At 36.3% G+C, this 13,644-nt stretch overlaps 1 protein-coding gene across 1 annotated transcript; it reads left to right on the top strand.

Moving 5' to 3' along the window:
- The first annotated feature begins 10,452 nt into the window (after positions 1-10,452).
- On the top strand, positions 10,453-13,142 carry LOC133186552 (toll-like receptor 4). Its single transcript, XM_061321783.1, has one exon. The coding sequence runs from the start codon at positions 10,453-10,455 to the stop codon at positions 13,021-13,023; it is 2,571 nt and encodes an 856-aa protein (XP_061177767.1). The 3' UTR covers positions 13,024-13,142.
- The last annotated feature ends 502 nt before the right edge of the window (positions 13,143-13,644 follow it).

Below are 13,644 nucleotides of genomic sequence, written 5' to 3'. Positions count from 1 at the left end.
ATGGCCTCAATGCTACAGACAGACACCACCGGCTGCTTCAAATGGCCTCAATGCTACAGACACCACCGTCTCCATCAAATGGCCTCAATGCTACAGACACCACCGTCTCCATCAAAAGGACTCAATGCTACAGACACCACCGTTTCCATCAAATGTATTCAATGCAAATGCATTTCTCACTGAGGAAGGTGTGCTACCTGGCTACAATTTTAACATTCATAGAGTTGCTAATCTTCGGTGATTTTGATTTTCAAATTTGTAACACTATACCAATCAAGAAATGAGGCATGAAGGACAACCCTGCAATATAATTATAATTTAGTTCAGTGCACGTAGTCTCGCTTGAACCGTTAAAATATTGTAAGTCAGAACCAGTTTTGATGAAGAAAATTCGAGCAAGTAATAGATGCTTTAATAATGTTAAGTGAAGGTTAACTATTTTATAGAAATTCATAAAAATCGTGCCCACACGTTTTAGAGGAATGAATTTCCATTTTCTTTTTTAAAATGTGTTGTTAAGGTTTGCATTCATTAAACACTCAGAAAAAACGAGATTGAGCATGCAGCGTTGGACCATAAAAGAGCGTATAGTTCTTCAGCGATTCCCTTTGGAGAGTTTTTTTTCAAATATAAAAAAAGATTAAAATTTGTTTCTATTGATTGTAAAGAACTTCAACTGGATTATGGAATGTTAAACTGGCATATGTGGATAAACATGACAATGGACACCACGCGACTTTTGCAAGATTGTAACGTAAAATTGTGGCAACCGGAAGTGTGCTGGACAACGTACGGATGCAAAAACACTAGATGAGTACTTGGCGACATGTCAGACATATTGCTTGATATTACTTGAGAGGGGTCACTATCGCTGTTGCAACTTCTTTGACCACCAGCGGTAACCTATCAGCGCACAAAATCCCATAATCGGCTTCAAAAAATAAGTTTGCCTGCAAGAAGGCCATTTGTAAGTGTTGTGTTGAAATGAAGACATCAGTAAATTCGACTGTAGTAGGCAATTTAGATTTACTCGGGCCAATGAGACATATGCTGTATTTGCAAATGAAAATATTGAGTGGTGTGTCACCACTTTCCTTTCTAGAGTCTACTTCGATGTGCCCTGCTCTTTGTGATCTTCTCCTTCTTCTGCCAGGTGAATCTACATACTCCCTTCTAACTACACGAATAATTCTCACAGACCCCCACTTAGCCTATTAGAGTATTTCTCTTTAGTTTTCAATTTTTCAACTCTTGATCTGCTGGAATTCCCAGATGCTTTATTTCCTTTTATTTGATTATTGTGTGAAGTGTATCTTTTGATACCCAATCCGTGATATGGTATTTCTTGAGACCAATCACTTCCTGATATATTGAAAGGATGATCTGTTTCACTCTCTTTCAGGTGTTGTCAGCCGTGTTTCCTCTTCTTCTTGATGCTGGAGAATTTGAGGTATGTTCTTAACTGTGATCTTATACTCCACTTGTTTGAACCTAACCATTTTTTTTGTAAATTTTAGTTCCCACAGGGCTGCGACTAGATGGTGATTAGAAGCTGTGTATGCCCCTCTCCTTACTCGAGGTATGAATTTTAGCTATGCACACACGGTCTATTTTATTTTCTGATTTATGGTCTTACCCATGTTGCTTTGTTTATGTCTGTGTGGAAACATCATACCACATATAACATTTTGTTACAGGCTCACTCTTCTGTCAGTCCCAACTCAGTCTTATTCCTTTTTATGCCATGTTTTTGCTACAGGTTCACTCTTCTGTCAGCCTCAATTCAGTCTTATTCCTTTTTACGCCATGTTTTCCAATTACCTCTTCATTTCCAAAGATAAAGTGGGCTTCAAAAGGAGCTGCGTCAATCCTTTGCACATATACATTTACAGAGAAAATCTTTTTCACGAATAAGAGAGACAAATGCTTATAAATTTATATTTTTTTTTTATTTTTTGGTCTCTAGTACTTTATCCATCAACAATTATTCATCGGTACTTTGTAACTGTACTGATCTTGGAGATCAAACGTGGGCTGCAAACTGCTCTAAACGAAATATAAATTCCATGCCAATATTTCAGGAGAATGTTTCAAAGATACTGTGGAATCATCATTGTTCGTGGGGGATCAATGTTCGTGGGTCACCCTTACCCACGAATTTACATCCCCACGAACAATTTTTTTGTCAACTGATTAATTAAATCTACCAAATAAACGAGCTGCCCACGAAATTACATCCCTACAAACCAATAAAATTTTGCTTGCCCACGAACATTGACCCCCACGAATTTAAATGATTCCAGAGTAGACCTTAGCCACAACAACTTAAATTTCTCCCCCGTTGCCAACAGTTCTTAAGGAACTAAACTTATATAAAAATACGATTAAATCAGTTTCTATGCATGCTTTTCATAATCTCACCCAAGTAGAGTTTCTGAATTTGGCTAAAAATGAGTTGAGGTGGGACTATTCACCAAAGCTAAATTCACTAAATACCCCACAAACCTAAAGGATTGGACATTTTAAGTTATGTTGACTTTAAACGTAACGCATCTTATCCCATCGGTATATACAGAGATCTGAGGAAGCTAGAGTCATTGAAAATAGATGGTCTTTTGACCAGTTTGACTAATCTCATCGTTTCGGCAAAAAACAGGAAAATATTACTTCAAAAAACTTTACAAGGGTTTCTTTGGAGGTTTACCAAACTTAAAGATTCTAGACCTGACATGGTTTCCAATTCGTTCTATAGACAAGGGAGTATTTAGCTCTGTAGCAACCGCTAATGATAAAACGCCGCTTAATGATGGAGATATCATTAAGCGTTGCAATGCAACACTTAATGAAATATATGGAGATAACGAACAGTATTCAAGCTCAAAAGTCCATTAAACAATACAAAATAGGAGCAGAGCAAACACGGACCTCTAAACATCAGAGGTGGGATCAGGTGCCATGGAGGAGTGAGCATCCCCTGCCGACCGGTCACACCCGCCGTGTGCTGCTTGTCATGATGTAATAAATTATTGCATTAATAGTTGACATTCTCAACCCCTTAATGATATAATTCTTTCATTAAGCGGCGATTTTGCATTAGCGGTTATGAATGTCAACGATTAATGCAATAAGTTATGACATTAAGCGTTGCAATTGCAACACTTAATGATATTTCTATCATTAAGCGGCGTTTCATCATTAGCGGCTGCTGCAGAGCTCTCTACAATTCCTATATATACACCCTTGGTTTATCACACAATCAAATCTTAAAGTTTGTTGCACTAGCAAACGTATTGTACGATCTTCAATTTACAAATGTTCAAAACTTACACGCTAAAAATGCACTGCAGATTTGGGCTTGAGACGTACCTATCCGTTAAGGAAATTTTTCACTTTCAAAACAAATCAATCAAACACCTTGACTTACCGAGTAATCGTATGGAGATGATGGGCACAGATGTTTCCAAGTATTTCCCTCCAAATATGATCTTCGTCGCCCGCGTGGCGCAGTGGTTAGAGCGTTTGCTCCAGAGTCACCGAGTAATGAGTTGATCCTTACGTCGCGGGTTCGAATCCCACTGTGGGACGAGGAGACCGGTCCTTCGGATGAGACCCTATAAAGCGAGGTCCCGTGTCGCAGTAGGTGCTGGCACGAAAAAGATCCCTTACTGCTCAAGTGTCGAGTAAAGGTCAAAATTTGCAGCTCTCCACCGGCAAGTGGTGGCGTCTCCATATGAGTAAAAAATTCTCGAGAGGGACGTTAAACAACAACAACAACAACAAAAATAAAAACAAATATGACCTCCCTTGATATCTCTGACAATCACACTGTCTTTACAATCAGCTGATCGAAGAAGGTCGTATATGACGTCACAGTACCACGTGACTCCCTATCTAATTAACTGGACAATTTTGAAATCGGGGCATAATTTTTTATCGATAATATAGCTAATTATCGCTAATTTTTTTGCAGACTAACTACTGGAATTAATTAATGTATACATAAGGAAGGTAATTTGTGCATAATTTTGAGTAGTTTGGACACATGCGATAAGTCCTTTAACATAGAGAATGTACACGTTTGTATATCAATTTCTCACAAAACTTAGTCATGTCATTGATCGCAGTCAACAGTATCGCAACCATTCCGAGGATTTCCGTCGTCAGAATGTAATCCTGTAGACTGCAAAGAGGAACGCATTGATAACACAGATTGTTGGTAAAGTACTGATATGGTCTTCCCGTTTCTTCTTCGACGGCTTTTGGCTCTTTTCTTAACGTAATATTATCTAGTTTTTGAACCACGTCATGTTTAAAAAGTCTTTTTCAATGATTGTCAGATCAATGCCGTCGTAGGCGAATTTCATTCTCTGAAAATCGCTTCAAAGCTTATCATTTACAACACAATATTATCCAGAATTGATATCATAGGACCGCTGTATGACATGGAATATGCAGAGTACATAGATTTATAGGGAAATTTCGTCAATATGTTATCTCCTTCTTTCTTCAACACATTCCCACTATCAAATAATTTATTAGGAAATATCTTCAATGAGAGCGGTAGCTCAGTCGGTAGAGCGCTCGGTCCGTGATGGAAGGTCGTGTGTTTGAATCACGACCGCAACTGACCTAAGTCGATAAAAAATAAGTAGCAACTGTTCCTTTACCAAGCGCTCGGAACTTTGAAGTGAAAGTCTCAGGTCCTTCGGATGAGACCTTAAAAACCGAGGTCCCGTGTCACGGTAAGCGTTGGCACGATATAGAACCCTTACTGCTCAATGGCACTGAGTGCCAAGAAAAATCTAAATTTGAAGCCCTTCACCGGTATATGATGACGTATTTATATGAATGAAAAATACTGGGTGTAGAGTAACATACAATCAATCAATCTTTTATCAATGCTTTAATCATATCGACAATAGTATGGCTAAAAATTTGTATGAAAGTCAACTTATTTAATATTGGAAATATGAGTTTTTCTTTAGGAATTTTATATAAAATCTTAAAACTCCCTTTTTTCCAGCTCTTCCAACGTTTCGGCTTGAGCGTCACTGAAGAGACATAATTTGTCGAAATGCGCATCTGGTGCATCAAAATTGGTACCGTATATGATTTACATTATGACCCCTGGGTCGAGGCCTCTGCTGGTGGACTGTTAGTCCCTGAGGGTCTCTACAGCCGAGTAATCTATTACGTCGGCACTAGTTTGAAAATACGGATATATATTAAATTGCTGCGGTAAAATTTAGAAATTATTTCAAAATTATGGATTATCTCCCTCATGCATAGCTCTGATCCTTTAACGTATTTTGCTCCAGTCTTTGGTACCTTTTTTCAGTTCTTCCGATTTTTTTTAATTTAAATATTTTGAATTTCCAATGTTTCGGCTTGAGCATCACTGAAGAGACATAATTTGTCGCAATGCGCATCTGGGTGCATCAAGATTGGTACCGTATGATTTACATAATTCAAATCATCGAGTCTCAACCCAATCTTTTAACTCATAGGAAGCTGTCAAATTAGTCACTCAAAAAACAGTAAAACTCGATGTTTCGACTATCCTTCTTAGCGCAGTGGTACCTGTTTTAATTCACGAATTTTAAAATGTATATCAGGACACCTTTAGTGATTTGATAATTTGTTTGCCCTCTAAAGGCCCGGTATTTCGTCTATGGATCGATCCTTTTTACAAAGATGTGTGAGAAAATTTTAAAACTCTTGCTATTTAATTTTTTTTATCGACTTAGGTCAGTCGCGGCCGTGATTCGAACACACGATCTTCCGATCATGGAGCGAGCTCTCTACTGATTGAGCTACCGTGACGGCTCATTGATAAAAAAAGGGGAAATCGTACTCTGAGAAAGAAAGAAAGAGGGGGAAATCTGGCTTTAGAGTGAGATTTTCCCTCGGAGGGAAATCCTACTCTAGAGTACAGATTCCGAGGTATTGGGGAAATCCTACTCTTCAACACCGGTAATGGTTGGACTATTGTACGTAATTATTACTCTTCAAAATATGATCAGCGTCGTTTGAAAATATTTGACCATCATGTAATTTAAAGAATTGGAGGGATCTACAAATCTTAGTGCGAAGTACAAATCAAATTAGTACAAAGGCTTTAGACATGTTTCAAATAAAGTTAATGTTTTTAATAGATTTCAACTGTTTCTCTTTGCCTATACAAACTTATTTATAACATATAAAGGGGCTGGGACACAGATTTGAAGCTCATATTTTCTTAATTTTTCTAAACAATATCATTACTTATATGTGCTAGAGCATTTTACACCGAAATATATTCAAAGTGTGTTAAAAAATTCTTTTATCTGGAAATTATTTAAACCACGATTTTCGGGACCCGTTTGATTGACACATATCCTTGCACTTTCACAAAGTAAACTTTATCCATAATAATTGAGAAAAGTAGAAATTTTGTTGTATATTGATGAAAGATATATATGAAAACTGTAATCCAAGTTCAGAGTAGAATTGCGAGAAAGCAAAACCAACTCACCAGTATTGTCAGTCCGTGGTCAGTGATGTGTGCAAACTAAACAAATTGAACACACCCGATATAACGTAAACACTAACAACAACAGAGCTCGTGCCCTGTTTACAAACACAGGGGTTTGACGTGATGTTATGAAGAATGCCGCTGTCATTGAATTCTTAGAATATTCATGAAATATGAAGATAACAAACAGTATTCAATCTCCAAAGTCCAATGAAACGATAACATTTGGAGCAGAGCAAACACGAGTTTGAACACTGTTCGTTATCTCCATATTTTATTTTAAGACTTAGTATCTGTGATTTGAACAGCAAGCAGAATCTGAAGAAATCCATAATTGTCTCAGATACACCAGGGAGACCATGGTCCATTGTATCTAGAAACCTGTTTGAATACAGAAAAGGATACCATGTCATCATTATTTATCAGTACTCTGAATGCCTGAAGATAGACTCGAAAATACTTCCAGAGCCGACCCTATAACTCACACACAGAGCCAATTCATCAAATATGGTTTTTCCATACAAGTCCCGATTTATGCTTTTATTTTAAAAGATGTTTATTCTCTACAAACTAAGATTTAAATGCCAAATCCTCTGATTTCTGTACCATTTTCGATAAAACAAACTATTATTTATAAAATTGTAACAGTACAAACGCTGACCACAGTTAAGAAGTAAAGGATTCATCAACTTTGCAAGAAACTAGATAGATTTCTTCACAAGACCAGCAGTCTACAATTAGCACAGAATAATGGAGAAGGAGAAAGCAGCGTTTAAAATGTAAAATAATCTTCCTAAAAGTGTAAGGACTCATATAAAGCATTGACAGACAAACTAACAGCGGAAATATTTCCGCTCATTGCCAATATACAAAGAATGAGACTCAAAACCCGGAAATGGCAGGGGTAAATCAACTTCACAAGTACATGTATGTTAGAAAACACCACTCAGGGACTTATCCCAGGACGAAAAGTCGAATACCGTCATGCAACAGTGGAAGAAAATTCCACAGAAATAGAAAACACATTCGCCCCACAAAATCACAAGTCGATGACTCAGAACTATGTCACAGGAAGGTAATCGGGAAGAAGACTTAGTGTCAGATACAAGCTTACTGACTGAGTTTTTAGCTCACCTCTACGAAGTTGGGGGAGCTTATGTAATACCCTCGGCGTCGGCGTCCCAGGTTTCAGATGCTGCAATTTCAGCTAAAGAATGACCAGGTTAATGTTTTTGGAGCAGGTTAAAGTTTTTGGAGCAGGTCTCATTTCCAAGTGACTATAGGTCCTATATTGACCAAACTTGCATGGATGATGCATCTAAGGATGCACACTACTAGACTTGCTTCGAATGCTGGATCTGACCTACATTTTCCGGATGAGTGACCAGGTTAAAGTGTTTGGAGCAGAAGTCATTTCCAAGTAACTATAAACCCTATATTGACCAAACATGCATGGATGATACATCTAAGGATACACACTACTGGACTTGCTTCGGATGCTTGATTTGACCTACATTTACCGGATGAGTGACCAGGTTAATGTTTTTGGAGCATATCTCATTTCCAAGTAACTATATGGCCTATCTGAACCAAACTTGCATGGATGATGCATCAAGGGACGAACGCTCTCAAACGCTGGATTTGACTTACATTTTCTGGATGAGTGACTAGTTTAAAGTTTTTTAGATAAGTCCATTCCCAAGTATGTGCAAGCCCTATCAGACCAAAATTGCATAAATGTTGCATCTAGGGATGCACACTACTAGATTATTAGTTTAGTGTGGGATTTTGCCTTACTTAAAGACAACATTCGTTGAGGTGAGCTCTGTAATCTCTGATTACCTATGTTTATACAATAAAGTGTTGCATCTAGGGATGCACACTACTAGATTATTAGTTTAGTGTGGGACTTTGCCTTACTTAAAGACAACATTCGTTGAGGTGAGCTCTGTAATCTCTGATTACCTATGTTTATACAATAAAGTTAAAGATTATGAACTTTACAATCGCCCTGACCTTGTTCATATGACTTCGATCCTGACTGTTACACACAAGTTTACGGTTATTTGCTGTTACAGTTGAAAACAGATGGACATACCAACAAAAAGATGTCCCTCTGTTATTAGAATTCAGATAATCGTGATATGAGGAAAACAAACATATAGAAGTCATAAATTAACAAACTCCTTATCATGTCAAATATTTGTTAGACTTTATGGATGTCCATTTACAAAATATGCCTTTAGAGTATTGTTTGTTTGATTGTTTTATGTCCATTGCGAGATTTTTTCACTTATATGGAAAGTCGCCATATAGCGGTGAAGGGCTATACTTGGCACTCAGGGTCATTTAGGAGTATAGGTACTTTATCGTGCCAACGCCCACCATGACACGGGACCTCGATTTTTTTAGCTTTTATCCGAAAGACCTCTAGTACCGAGCGCTTGGCGAAGAAACAGTCACTAAAAAAGTTCACGTCTTACGTTTGAGGCGACGCCCATAATGAGAATCGAACCCGGTACCGACCTGTCACGAAGCGCCCTTTCTTCCACTAGGCTACTGCGACTAGTAACTAACAATATTCTTTGTAATAATGCGTAGATCTGGAAAGTTTAAACATTTTTTTTAATTTGCAATCAATTGATAAGCAAGGAATCGGCTACAAAGAAATTCCTTCCATCTCAAATATCACTCACCGATTTTGACTTCAAACACGTCCGTCAAGTCCCGCCATAGAAGAAAATGATTTCATTTTGATTACAAAATACTAAATGATTTCATAATTGGAAATTCAAAACATCATCGTTCACAAAATGACTATAATTTCATTCTTATTATTAATATTGTTTTATCTGCATTAACCCAACAAAGATGATTCAAATACTTACATCAAATAATTTTACTGAACTTATTTTTATACCTTAACATTTGTCTTTCAAGGAAGGTGCAACGTAATATTTAATTTTATCGACGTATCCCCTTTATTGGTAAAATAAACAATTTTTCTGTTGAATAGTTAAGAATTGCTTCAAGAGCTACATAATAAAAAGTTATTATTTTTTCTGGCCTGAAACACTAATTTTAATACTCTATTATAGCTTTCATATTAGCTGTCAACACATAGGCTGCAATCAAATACATTTTCAAATGAGGTTGAAAATTCTTTTTTTTTTTTTTTTTTTTTTTTTTTTTTTTTTTTAAAAATAAATTTTGACATCTTGTGGAGAAGCGAAAGAGAGAAAGAGATCTGGAAAATAATTTTTGTATTTCCGGAAGAATTTAAAAAAAAATTCTTTTACCCTAAACCTGCTAGTTAAAAGAATGGTTTATAAATTTATGCATGTTGTTAAAATAAGTGTGTGTTGAGTGCCATGCATCACTCTTTCATTGTGAGCAATGGTGCAAGTATTCGTAATTAGATTCCAAACAACTTCCGGAAATGTATCATTGTTTCTATTTTTAGCAATAAAAGAAAATTAACTTTATTCACTGTGTTCTTTTATATGCCTTTGCAAGGAAATAAATCTTAATTGTATATCAAATTTTTCATGGGTTTTTCAAATGCTTACCTAACCATACTCGGAATAGAAACATGTTAATTTGTTTAAGTTACGGCTTTGTGTTTTTTTTTCGTTGAGGTTGAGTAGTTTCCTTTTCATGCCGTTTTAAATGAATTGGAGAAACTTCCTTCTCTGCAACCATAATCTGATATTTGGATAACACTAGTATTTCAATCGGAAATATCACCTTACCCTGGGATATTACTGAGGTAAATATTTAGTTAAAATTGTTCATTTTGATTCTGGCATCTGATATAGCATTCTAAAATATAACCCTTTATCTTCATTTATAGAATCTGCTTATCTTGGTAAAGTATTCCATCTTCATCGACAGGTGTAAGTTCCTCTGAGGAAAAATATTCATATTGTTAACGAAGAATGGGATTTCCATTTTTCATTGCTTGTGTTTTATTGCTGACAGTCGTTAGCACCTCAGCTTCCAACAACTGTTCCTCTGTTGATTGTTATTGTACCGATATTGGAGATGGAACGTGGGCTGCAGACTGCTCCAAAAGAAATTTAAATTCCATGCCAATATTTCAGATGAATGTTTCAAAAATAGACCTAAGCCACAACAATTTAGAGGAAGTTGGTATTACTCCCCCATTGCCTTTGCTTCTTAAGGAATTGAATATATACAAAAATAATCTGACATCAATATCCGCCACCGTTTTCCAGAATCTCACCTACATGGAAGATCTGAATTTAGCTGAGAATAACTTGTGGTGGGACGATTCACCAAAACTGTCATTTATTAATAACTTGTCAAACCTGAGAAGTCTGAATATTCTAAGCAATACTTACTCCAAAAGTAATGTATCATATCCTTTCCAATCATTTAAAAACCTGGAGAAACTAGAGTCTTTAAAGATAGATGGTCTTTTACAGGGAGATTTTAAGCAAAGAGAATGGAACTTAACCAGTTTGACAAGACTCTCCGTCTCAGGGAAAATAGGAAAATGTTATTTCGAAAAACTTGAAGAAGGTTTCTTTGGAGGTTTACCAAACTTAAAATATTTAGTTGTAACCGGATGTCCGATTCGTACAATAGACAGGGGTGTGTTTAGTTCTCTTCATTGGCTACACACCCTTGATCTGTCAAACAATGAATTCATGACATTTGCTGTACTAGAAAATGTATCATACGATCTACAATTTACAAATGTTCAAAACTTACACGCTAAGAAAATACACTGCAGGTTTGGGCTTGGAACGTACCTATCCGTTAAGCAGATTTTTCACTTTCAAAACACATCAATCAAACATCTTGACTTATCAAGTAATCGTATGGAGATGATGGACACAGATGTTCCCAAGTATTTTCCTCCGAACATGACCTTCCTGAATATCTCCGACAATCACCTTACATGGGGAATGTACATGCTAACATATCAATTCCTCACACATCTTAAAGTTGCAGATTTCAGTAAGCAAAATTCGGACAAATCCGAGAATCTTCCTTGGTGGATTTGTGAAAATTCTATTGATTGTACTTATATAAATGACAGAAATTTGGACATTCAAAGTGGTCTCTGGAGTGATATTAGTACCCCATTCCCCTCTCAGTCAGTTTTGGGTTCGTCAAACCGTAATATAACTTTTAATGTACCACCTAGTCTTGAAAAACTTTTTTTTCATGACACAAATTTTATATTTACCATACGTAAAATCCATTTGCGGAACAATCATTGCAAAGAGTATCATCTACAGAACAGTATTTTCAATAGTTTGACCGGACCAATGTATGGTATGGAATATGCAGAATATTTAGATTTCTCCGGAAACCTTATGCACAATATATCTCAATTTTTCTTTGAAACATTTCCGAACATTACTTACTTGGACTTATCGAAAAATATATTAGGGAGCTGCATCCATGAAAATGTTGGGTTTGACCACTTTCAAGCACTAAAAAAGCTAAAAGAAATTAAGTTGTCCTACAATGAAATTGCATCCTTACCATCGAATTTCCTCGCAAGTGCTTGGTCTCTTCAGAGAATTGATTTGAGTCATAATCTTATTACAAATTTCACTATCACATTAAACGACAGTACTCCGTTAAAATATCTCGACTTAGCAGCAAATCGATTGCATATACTGTCTCGTGAAACAATGCAGCATTTGCAAAGCATTCATGAACGTAATAACTTAAATGTTTCTCTTTTAGGAAATTTGTTCGATTGCACATGTGAAGCACTAAACTTTTTACAATGGATTAAGGATTCGAAAATCCATTTTATCAAGAAATACCAGTACAAATGTAAAACATCTCACTCCAGAGTACGGAATTTTAATGAGCTAGATAATATATTAAAGGATCTCAAACAGGAGTGTCGTTCTAATATCCCAAGAACAATTGGTATAACAGTTTTTGTAGTCGCCATCTTAACAGTTGGAATTGTGGGTACGCTATTCAAATTTCGGTGGACGGTCCGTTACTTCTACTATCTCACGAAGTGGAAAATTCAAGATATTGTCAACCCTACAAATCAATATAAAAGAGATTACAAATATTCAGCTTTTGTGGCTTATACTGAAAAAGATTCCTTCGTCGAACGGGATTTGGTTCATCATTTAGAAGAAATAGGGGGGTTGAAACTTTGTCTACCAAATCGAGATTTTAGTCCAAATTTGAAAACATATGCCAGTGTAACTTACGCTATTCACAACAGCAAAAAGATCCTCTGTATAGTGACAGGTGATTTCCTGAGGGATTCCTGGTGTATGTATCAGCTACAGATGGCTCTGGAGGATAGAGTTTACAGACAAGATGAAGACTGCATCATCTTCGTCCTTCTTAAAGGACCCTCTTTTGAGGATCTCGGAGGAATTCAGCAATCTTTGTTAGTGATGCCGTTCATTGAGAAGAATTCCTACGCACTCTATCCCCAGAACGAGACAGATCATTCCGCGTTCTGGCAGAAGCTTGTTGATACTATCATGGAGTAACATCTAAAATACTTAAAGGTGCTTGGACACAGATTTGATGTTAATATTTTCTCAAATTTTCTGTATAATTTCATGACTTATATGTTGCTATAGCATTTCATACTAAAATATAATAAAAATCTTATTTCATCTCGAAGTTATTGAAACTTCAAATTTCTGGACGCGTTTGATTGACACATCCTTGCACTTTCACAAATTTTAATTTTATTCTTAATACTTAAGAAAAGTGGCAATTTTGTTGTGTATTAATGAAAAATATTAAAACTATAATCCAGAAAATTCAGAGTAGAAATGTTCGAAAGCAAACCCCACTCACAGTATTGTCAGTCCCTGCTCAGTGGTGTGTGCAGACTTTAACAATTGAACACACCTGGTGAATCGTAAACTTAACAATAACAGAGCTCGTGCCCTGTTTACAAAAACAGTTTACGTTTCACGGGTGTATTCAATTTGTTAAACTCTGTACACAACACTGAGCACGGGCTGACGATATTAGTGAGGGGGTTTGCTTTCGCACATTTCTACTCTGAATTTTCTGGATTATAGATGTAATGTTTTTCATTAATACACAACAAAATCGCTTCTTTTCTTAAATATTAAGGATAAAGATAAAATTTGTGA

The sequence above is a fragment of the Saccostrea echinata genome, unplaced genomic scaffold (assembly GCF_033153115.1).
Source record: "Saccostrea echinata isolate AGI-Se365-2 ecotype Australia unplaced genomic scaffold, CSIRO_AGI_Sech_v1 ptg000014l, whole genome shotgun sequence".
In the NCBI taxonomy this organism is placed as follows: Eukaryota; Metazoa; Mollusca; class Bivalvia; order Ostreida; family Ostreidae; genus Saccostrea; species Saccostrea echinata.
The sequence above is the reverse complement of the archived record's forward strand: the minus strand, read 5'-3'. Positions and strand labels throughout refer to the sequence as shown.